The sequence below is a fragment of the Prosopis cineraria genome, unplaced genomic scaffold, assembly GCF_029017545.1.
Source record: "Prosopis cineraria cultivar Desert tree isolate PC_DT_omini unplaced genomic scaffold, ASM2901754v1 PC1424, whole genome shotgun sequence".
In the NCBI taxonomy this organism is placed as follows: Eukaryota; Viridiplantae; Streptophyta; class Magnoliopsida; order Fabales; family Fabaceae; genus Prosopis; species Prosopis cineraria.
Window position 1 is genome coordinate 21,493 of NW_026556749.1, and position 10,317 is coordinate 31,809.

The 10,317-nt window shown below is 37.2% G+C and overlaps 1 protein-coding gene across 1 annotated transcript; it reads left to right on the forward strand.

Moving 5' to 3' along the window:
• Positions 1-6,154: 6,154 nt before the first annotated feature.
• On the forward strand, positions 6,155-8,275 carry LOC129300093 (aspartic proteinase 36-like; the record flags this gene model as incomplete). The annotated part of the gene is made up of 4 exons (XM_054938614.1): positions 6,155-6,306; positions 6,680-6,809; positions 6,977-7,224; positions 7,984-8,275. Coding segments are annotated over 4 exons (765 nt in total), but the record flags the coding sequence as incomplete, so codon positions are not given.
• Between the last annotated feature and the right edge of the window lie 2,042 nt (positions 8,276-10,317).

Genomic DNA, 10,317 nt, shown 5'->3' on the forward strand with positions numbered 1-10,317 from the left:
CCCAGATGCCATTAGAGGTAACATCAAAATCCTTCATCATGATATTGTTGCACTATTTGATTCGGGTGCTACACACTCTTTTATTTCTGAAACTTGTGTAAAGAACCTTGATTTGCCTGTGTGTATTTTACCTTTTGATATGAATGTGTCTACTCCTGCGGGAGAATCTGTGAGGACCGCTAAGGCATGCCTTAACCTAGTAGTCGAGTTTAAAAATAGGAAAACAACTATGGACTTAATTATCCTACCACTGAGAGGTATGGATGTAATTGTGGGAATGAATTGGATGGCTGCAAATGGTGCTATCCTAGATTGTAGAGAGAGGAGTGTGTCTTTATCTTCTTTGTCGGTGACCCCAGTCGAGACTCAAGATCATGTTTTCTTGTCGGCGGCGCAAGTTGATAGATGTATGAAGAAGGGTTGCCAGGCCTACATGGTTTTCTTCTCTATCCAAGCTGAGATTGATGAAGGCGTGAAGAATATCCCAATTGTCAAAGAATTTGCGGATGTATTTCCAGACGAAGTCTCCGGTTTACCCCAAAGCGCGAGGTAGAGTTCTCAATTGAATTGGTACCCGGTACAGGGCCAATTTCTAAGGCTCCTTATCGGATGTCCCCTTCAGAGTTAGCGGAACTGAAAAAGCAAATCGAAGAGCTACTTGAGAAGGGTTTCATCAGACCGAGTGTTTCACCTTGGGGATCTCCAGTCCTTTTTGTAAAGAAGAAGGACGGAAGCCTCCGATTGTGCATTGATTATAGACAATTGAACAAAGTAACCATCAAGAACAAATATCCACTTCCGAGAATCGATGATTTGCTGGATCAGCTTGTGGGATCCGCAGTTTTCTCAAAGATTGACTTAAGGTCAGGGTACCACCAATTGAGAGTGAGAGCAGAGGATATACCTAAGACAGCATTTCGGACGAGATATGGGCATTATGAATTCATGGTGATGCCGTTTGGACTTACGAATGCTCCTGCGGTATTCATGGATTACATGAATAGGATCTTTCGACCCTATTTAGATAAGTTTGTAGTAGTGTTTATTGATGACATTCTTATTTATTCAAAGGATGAGGAGGCTCATGGTGAACATTTAAGAATCGTCTTGCAAGTTTTGAGGGAACATAAGCTTTATGCCAAATAAGCAAGTGTGAATTTTGGCTCCAAGAAGTAAAGTTTTTGGGCCATGTTGTGTCCAGAGATGGAGTTGCGGTGGATCCTAGCAAGATTGATGCAGTGATGAAGTGGGAACAGCCAAAATCTGTTACAGAGATACGAAGCTTTTTAGGTTAAATAAGGTGATAAAAGTAGTGTGTTTCGAAGAGGAGAGTAAGTTAAAAGCTAAAAGAAATGCCCCAACTATGGACAAGCATGTCCTTTATAGGTAGAGATCTAAGCAATAAAAATACCTTAATCACAATTAAAAAAGGTGTTTTAGATAATAATGATGTTTAAATTATATGTTACAAAATTATAAATAGATTTAAATAATAATTAATATATTAATTTATAATAATTCTTTTAAAATACTAATGAATAATTTATAGTATCCAACAAAAAGTAAATGGGAATTTTGACATATGGAGAAATAAATTCAAGAATAATTAACATGAGATGGGAGAGAGAAAAAATTAGAGGGAAGATGCGGCTAGAGGATACACGAACAACATCAAAGATTGGACGATGAAATAATTGTACGTCCAGCCATATAATAAGTTATAATTTTCTGACTATAACGATTAGGTTAGTTTACTTAAAGTTAAATATAAATTAAATTAAATTTTAAGCCGGGAATATGAAAGATTAAGAGGGAGGGGATTAAGGGGTGAGACTTCCTATTATCGAGGAAAGCAGGCCCCTAATAGCATGCCAAAGGGGCCCGCTTGCATAATTTGCTACGCGCTTCAAACAGCCCTGCCTCAGTTTACAAAACGAAAGAATAATAGAGATATATATGTAAAAAAGGTCACTTTCAAAATAAAGAAAATACAATAGGATCAGAGACAATAAAGGATTAAAAAGGGAAGGAAAAATATGGCTTTGCTACCTCTAAAGATAGGTGTACACTAGAGATAACGCCATATTAATAATTTGATCAGTTTGATTATATTCTTTCTTTGCCACTCCTTCAATAGTTTGAATCCTTTTAGTGAATAGTTATCAAATAGTTTGCTTCTGGCGCCAAAATGAAAGTTATGAGAGCATGTGTCCCCACGATTCAATATTGCTTGTATTATGCAGTGCACTAAAAGGCACTACTATTTTTATTTATTTTTATTTTTGCATAGCCAATCCATTAGTTTGGTTAACTTGCAGTATAAATCTTATTATATATTATCAAAACTGAATGTGCAGTGACTTGATGGATAGATAGTCTTGAAGTGTTTTAAATTTTACTATAATTTCTTAACGTAATAGATAGAGGAGAGAAGCGTGCATGCCTGGTAAATAAAGACAGAAAATACGAAGTGATACTCCTCAAGGTTAAATACGTGAAGAAGAAGACTTCGCCTCAACTTCGTTAAGGGGTTAGAGGTTGGAGGTTCGAGTCTGGGGAGGTTCCAAAAGACCCCCGTGAGGGTGGGGTGAGGAATAACCACTGTACCACCAGTGGGAAAGCCGGCAATCATGTGGTGACATGTGTGTTGTCCAGCGCCTGGGAAAAGACCCTGGAGAGCAGTGGTGACCCAGGAGGGCTGTTACATAAAAGGCGCCTTTTATGTAACAGTACGGAGCCACCCCTTGGGCCTCGACTCGGTACTGGACTCTGGCCCATCACTGGACCAAAGCCGACTTTTATGTAACAGGTGGTACTGTGGTTATTCCTCACCACTGCCTCTCCAGGGTCTTTTGGAACCTCCCCAGACTCGAACCTCCAACCTCTACCACCTTAATGAAGTTGAGGCGAAGTCTGGTACCATTGAACCAACTTGGTTCAATGGTACCAGACTTCGCCTCAACTTCATTAAGGTGGTAGAGGTTGGAGGTTCGAGTCTGGGGAGGTTCCAAAAGACCCTGGAGAGAGGCAGTGGTGAGGAATAACCACAGTACCACCTGTGGGAAAGTCGGCTTTGGTCCAGTGATGGGCCAGAGTCCAGTACCGAGTCGAGGCCCAAGGGGTGGCTCCGTACTGTTACATCTCACCTCAATCGTGTTTCCATCGCCTTCTCACCTTCGAAGTCTCACTATAGTCTGACAATCAGCTTTCTCATCTACAATCCACTATACCTTTAGCAGCTTCGACCTTTTTAGTGTTCCCGACAATATATGTATATTATTGCACATATGTTTTTTAAGCATCTCCTGTTGGTTGAAACAACTAACCATAATTTAAAAAAATATTATTTAATATTGGAATGATAAGAGAACTAGAGAAAGATTACAAAAAGATAGAGAAAGTAATATTGGGATTCTTTATTATGCTTCTATTGAAGAGGCCATTTCCACCTCATCTGAGAAGAGACCAATGACATCATATCTTGACTCACTAATTATTACTCACTATTTGGATAGAATATAATTTAAAACAAGTTTTTGTCCTTTTCCTCCTCTTCTTGGACAGAATCAAAGATGATAAATTATCAATTTATTCTTTTTCTACCTTTATCACCTTTATCTTCTTCTTCATCTTCAGAAAAATAACAATTTTCATTAATTCGAATGATAAGAAAACATTAAGAAGTGACAACTATTGAAGATTTTGTTATTAGTTATATAGCCTTGCTAGACTACCTAACATACATGATTATTAATTTGCATCAAAATATCTTACAACCCTTTTGACAAAAATATATAAAGGGTTGAATCTTCTTTTATACTTAAGATGCTTCAGTTTTTGTCATATTCACAATCCAAAAAAATATTAGTCATCATTGCAAATTGTAGAAGACAGAAGCTAGCTGAATTCACAAAAATATACACAGAAGGATGCCATGTCCACATCATATCATAGCTTGGATTTGAATTCCTACATGTCTTGCGTGTATGACCAGTTGATGACATAGTAAATAGTGATAAGTCTTTTTATTTGAAATTGTGACTCCCTTCTAGAGTTGTGGCTTCCTCGGAAGACGATTGGTCCTTAGTGGTAGGAGGAAGATTTGGTCTCTGATATTTAAAATGTTGTAGTCATTTAAATATGACATGTCTATTATAACAACAAGAATAATGATAACCAGTGTATCTTCTCTTGTGTAGTGATTTGTAATAGTCTTCGATAGAATTGCATACATTACCCTACATTAGCTTGATGGCAGTGCAAGCTTGTGGACACAGAATCCTTGACAATTGCCATATTGCACAGCTGCATTCACGTAAGCTAAGATCAACATATAAAGTCCCCATATGCAATATGTATACAAACCCCATTTCCTCCATAATGCTTTTAAACATTTATTCAGCTTTAGCCATATGGTTTCTTAATTTTACCTCAATATTGGGGACTAACACCATTTTTCCAAGTAAAGAGAACCATTTTGGATGCATGCATCTTACGAGCTACCTTTTCTCTATACTCAAAATCAATTATGCAACACCATTCCTTCTCTTGGTGACCATCTATGTATTAAATGACTATGTAAAATTTATAGGCCATCAATGTCCTCATAATTTCAAGCCATTTATCATTCCTCATAATTTTGTCATGTGTTTTATCGCTATTTTGGATCTTGAAATTGTCATGTTTAAGCATTCGTCATTATTATTTCGTATATAATGCATGTTATAACTATTTTTCTTATATTCGCAACTTTATATTAATTATTTACAACTTTGATTTATATATTACAACATAATTGAAAATAATATATCATTTATCCATTCAAAGTCAGAACCCATATCCATATTATTTAATGTTACGCATAAAGAGAAAATGAAGATCTTAATCATTTACAGCATATTAAACTCATTAACTTCAACTTTCATAAATGAGAAATGAAATTTTCAAATGAGAGAAGAAATTTATCCACATACAATAGAAGAGATTTCCTTTACCCCAATGTGAGTTAATAGAAGAAGAATGGTAGCTTATATATCTTTGTCATTACTCGTGTATAGTAGCTGAAAAAACGTTAAGAGACAAAAGCATGCCAATGAATTGTGTTGATGTTTGAAATTTTTATTTTAATTAAAGGTAATTTAATAATTTATATTAACTCTTTAATGACAAGAAGTCCTTAAAGACTTTAAAAGAATTATGCTATTTTAAAATATTAAAATATTATTTACATAATTTAAAGAAATTTTACTATTATTTTTTTTAAAAAAATTGTTGATATATACATGTGTGTGTATATATTTTGCATCTGTTACACAACTCCATATAGCATAAAAAGAATTTTACTATCATTTTTTTTAAATTGTTGATATTTTTTTATCTGTTACACAACTCCATATGGTGTAGATTATTTTGTTTTTTTAAACAATGAAAGATTACCATGTGCCATAGAAAAATGAGATAAGAATCAAAAGTGTAAGAATGAGTTTTTTTTTGGGGAGGGGGGGTTTGACTTTATCGTACCCTTTGTGATTCCGAGTTCGTACGAGATAGGATTTTGGGGTTTGATGAATAAGGAAGGAAGTCAATTCGTCACAGGTGAAAGTCACTGCCTCATGCATGAATAATTCCCGGAGAGAATTTTTGGGACAGAAGGAGAGAGAAAGAGAAGAAACTCTGGCAAGGGAAAGCAGCAAACCACAGAAGAGAAAGGAATTATTAAAAAAGACCCTGCACGTTGTTTACGATTTTTCACATTAGACGCGTTTGCCGTTGGAATCGCGAAATTCTCTCCAAACACCCCCCCCAAAAAAAAAAGAAAAGAAAAAGAAAAGTATCGATTGCCGACTTGCCTCCAGATTTTCGGTTCGCTGTTTGCTCTCATTCTAGCTTGCTTGCTCGTTGCTATTCCACACTTCACCACCCTTACCTCAACCGGGCAGGCAATGGATTTTTGTTAGAAATATGAAAAATATTCAATAAACTTTTCAATCGATTTGAATTCCATTGAATTTATTCGATCTGTTTTTATTCTTTTATTTTATTTTTTCCAATGTTTTTTTATTGAAGCTACTTGTGCCGAGATTTCTTGCTCATGAAAATGGATCTTAGAGGACCACTGGTAGTGGTATATTCGTTTTGAATTTTGTTGGTTTGCATACGGCAATTTGGTGTTCCGGTCCACCACAAGTTCAAAGGCCAGGAAAATAGTTTGAGTGCAATGAAAGCTCATGATGTTCGTCGTCGAGGTAGATATCTCTCTGCGGTGGATCTGAAACCTTGGCGGCAAGGGCAACCTTCCGAAACAGGGTTTGCTTCTTAATCGATTCTCTCTCTCTCTCTCTCGCTCTATGCGCAAAGGTCATATCTGGAGCTGGTTCTTTTTATTTTCCCTATCTGCTTGGTTAATTGGCTGCAAAGATCCTATATTTTTCTCTTTTTACTTCGATTAAGTACGTGTAGACTCATCCTTCATCTCGCATATAGGGGTCTTAATTCATACGTCTGTTTCTGATCTTAGAAAAGATTTGTTTGAGATGGGTTGGCCTCATACACTAATTCCAACTATCCTTGTTGGGGGACGGATGGATCCGTGAAAAAATATTGTGTACTAATTTGGTGATTTCATTTTTTGCGGAAAAACTATTGTCATCATATGATGTGGATGCTCATTTGATTATAGGCTGTACTATACGAAACTTGGGCTCGGGTCTCCTCCAAAGGACTACTACGTGCAAGTTGATACGGAAGTGACATCCTATGGGTTAATTTGTGTTGACTGCGTGACATGTCCGAGGACAAGTGATCTTGGAGTATGTATCTACATTCCACTTTTCCAATTTTTGGTTGAACGAAAGCACTATGGTGTTGTATGACATTTTAATGCATGTTCTTAAGACCTCAGTTGACATTCTTAAAAATCACATACGTTTTCAAATATTATGTTGACCCTTTTCGAAGTGGTATGGCTGTATTACAGATAGAGTTGACACTATACGACCCTAAGGTCTCCAAGACTTCAGATTTGGTTTCATGTGCGGAAGATTTTTGCTCTGACACATATGATGGTCCAATTGCTGGTTGCAAGCCTGATGTGGTCTGTCCATATAGTGTAACTTATGGAGATGGAAGCTCCACAACTGGGTACTTTGTGAAGGATTATCTTACATTTAACCAGGTCAATGGTAATCTTCATAGTTCTCCAGCAAATAGCACAGTGATTTTTGGGTGAGAACCAGAGAAGTATTATCCATTAGAGTCGTACTATGTTGACATCTGACAGCTGTTTTTAGTCTTCAATTATGTCTTGTGCAATGTCATTCAATTCTATTATTAGTTCTCATTCTTGCTTCTCATAGGGGAATTGATGTTATTTCTGAATGGTTATTTGAATTAATTGCTTTATATTTTGTGGATAACTTCCTGTTGTAATTACTTGACTGCTTTGTCTAGATTTCTTGGGGGGTATTTTGAATTCTGCGTTTATTTTTACTTCACTTTTCTTGCTTGTCTTTGAGTCCTTTTTTTTTAATTTTTTTGCTGTATAGCAAAACTCCTTTTGGATCACTCATTTCTTAATAACTGGAGGCAATGACATGAACCCAAGTCAGGCTGTGTGTAAAATAATGTTTTGTGTGCATAGTTTTTTACATCCTTACTAATTCTGTGACGCCAATTTCAAACTCCCTCACCTGCTTCTAGAGACTTCTCTTACTGAAATCTGCTCATGTTCTGCTCAAAAACACTTCCAACCTCCCATTTAACATGCACACGATCTTCCTATACAATTTTTCCTCCTTTGTCTTCCACTTTAGTTGACCCAACCCTCATATACTATGTTTTCCTCGTAGCTGTTCCTTTTATAACTGGGAGCTTTAATCTGTTTATTTTTTAATGTCACAACACACTTAGCTCCGTAAAGGTCAATATTATATCTGGATGCTTTCTAGACGTATTCTGACTTCTGAGGTTTTGTTTTCCTGATAGGTGCGGTGCTAAACAATCTGGGGCATTGGGGTCAACTAATGAAGCTCTGATGGAATACTTGGTTTTGGTCAAGCAAATTCGTCTGTGCTTTCACAACTTGCTGCATTCTAGGAAGGTGAAAAAAATATTTTCACACTGCCTTGACAATATTCATGGAGGTGGAATCTTTGCCCTAGGGGAAGTGGTGGAGCCAAAAGTCAATACAACACCTTTGGTTTCTGGACAGTATGTGTAGTATGTTGTCTTTTGTTTTTTTTCCCCATTGCCATGAAGTTTGATCAATAGGATGTCATTAATTGATGATGGTAATATGGTATCCCTCAATAAGAACTATCACCATTTCCGCCTATGCTTTTCCAACCATTTTCATAGCCTTGTGTCCCTTTTAGCCTACTACTGAAGTCATAGGCAGCTTCACTACAGCCATCCCTTAACCCCTTCTGTAATTGGTTCTGTTGATTCCTCCTCCTCTGTTTCTGTAAGCTCCTCCCCTTTAGCCACCATCATGTGAATTTGCTTGTTCTTACACTTTTTTTATTTGGGCCAACCAAATTTCTCCTCACACTTGAAACAATTCTAACTCTCTTCTCCTATTCATTTAAGCCTTAGACGACCTCTTTCTAGTGGTGTCACTACCAACGCTGTAGTTGGAGTAGTTATTGGGATGGTAATCTTTCTTTAGGTGCTCTTGATTTCTTCTCCACTCTTAGTGTCTGTTGTTTTGTTGTTAGCGAAATCCCCCAGTGATTGGGATAATCAGTGCACTCATGCCAAACAGTTTGAGCTGTGGTTTCACCCATGTTTTGCTCCTCCTCTGCTTTTCGCAATCTTGGAGTTGGGACTTTCTCTCCTTTATAGCTTTCTGAAGAACTACACTCTTTCTTGGTGACCCTAGTAATTGGAAAGTATGTCTCCAGCATGAATAGCTACCCTGCAGGACCCTCTCCCAAAAATAAATAGGGCTTGCATCTTGAAACTTCCTGGCATCATTCTGCTCAGTGCTGTTTTTCCTATCCTCCTCAGTTTCACCTGCTTGTGTCAACTAGTCTGGTCCTGTTGGCCTGTTCTGAGGCTTTGTCTCACATGCTAGTTAGCAGCATTGAAGGTAGTTTGAAAACTGCCCCAACTGCTCTTGTAGCTCAATGTTGAAAGTTTGACTGTTACGACCTCGTCAGAGTGTCTTCTTGCTTCCTTCAAATCTCTTTGACCGTATGCTCAGAATTTTTGACTCTTCCATCTGATCATTGACCATATCCAATAAAAATGGCATCCGTGATACCAATACCAATTGATGAATTTCCAACACTAGAATTATATTTAATGCAAAATACTTGTCTTTGGTGAAAAAAGGGAGACGATGTTGTGATCAAAAAGCTCACACGTTAATGATGAAGTAAAAAACAGTAAGTGAAATCACACTCTTACACAATAAGCACAGTAGTAGCAGGAAAACACTGAAAAAGCAGAAAGAAAAAAAATGGAAAGAAGAAACCTCCCCCCCTCCCTCTACCTAGATCCAGTGTCCAAAAGACCAGGTACTCTCCCTCACAATATCACACTCTGGCTTTCATCACTTACACCTCCGTTATGTCTCATATACCATCAAATCCACTGACAAGGTTATTAGCCTTGTCAGACCTTACCTTTTTGTGCCCCCATTCCTGGCTGGTTCATCCACTTGTTAGGCTAGACCTCTCTTCTTTCAAATAGATGTCTCAAGAGTGTCCCTTCTTGAGAGTCCATTTTGCCTCTCTTGCTATATATCCCTCTTGTAATGTCCGCCTTGACATTACTAGAGCACATTCACAATACTTATCATGGTAAATTAGGATTAAATAAATCTTAGCTTAGTTGCCATGATAGTAAAGGATTAAACTTGAATCATCTATAAAAACATTCATAAAGTTTTGGATTTCAGAGAAAAACCCTTTCGAAGATGTTTGAGCTCAAACATGTGATAAAATAATGTATAAAATCAATACGGAAGCATGGCAATCAAGTATAAGGATGAAAATATCAAAAGGGGCAAAATGGACAATCCACCTATTTATGGACAATCCATCATGGAGCAGACCTGTCATGACAGCACCTCGGAATGAACTTCCTACGTGCACTGTTTTCTCATCTGACGTTCGATTTAAGTAATTTAAGTGTCATCCACATAGCTAATTGAACTACCTAACTAATGGCACTAGTTTGACATACCCATTTAAACGACATTTGAGTAGAAAATGATCACTTTTCCTTTTACAACAAGCCCAAAGGTGCCAAAAAGCCCAACAACCCTTGAATCACATCGTAAGGACCAATATACACTTGATGAATCCATCACAC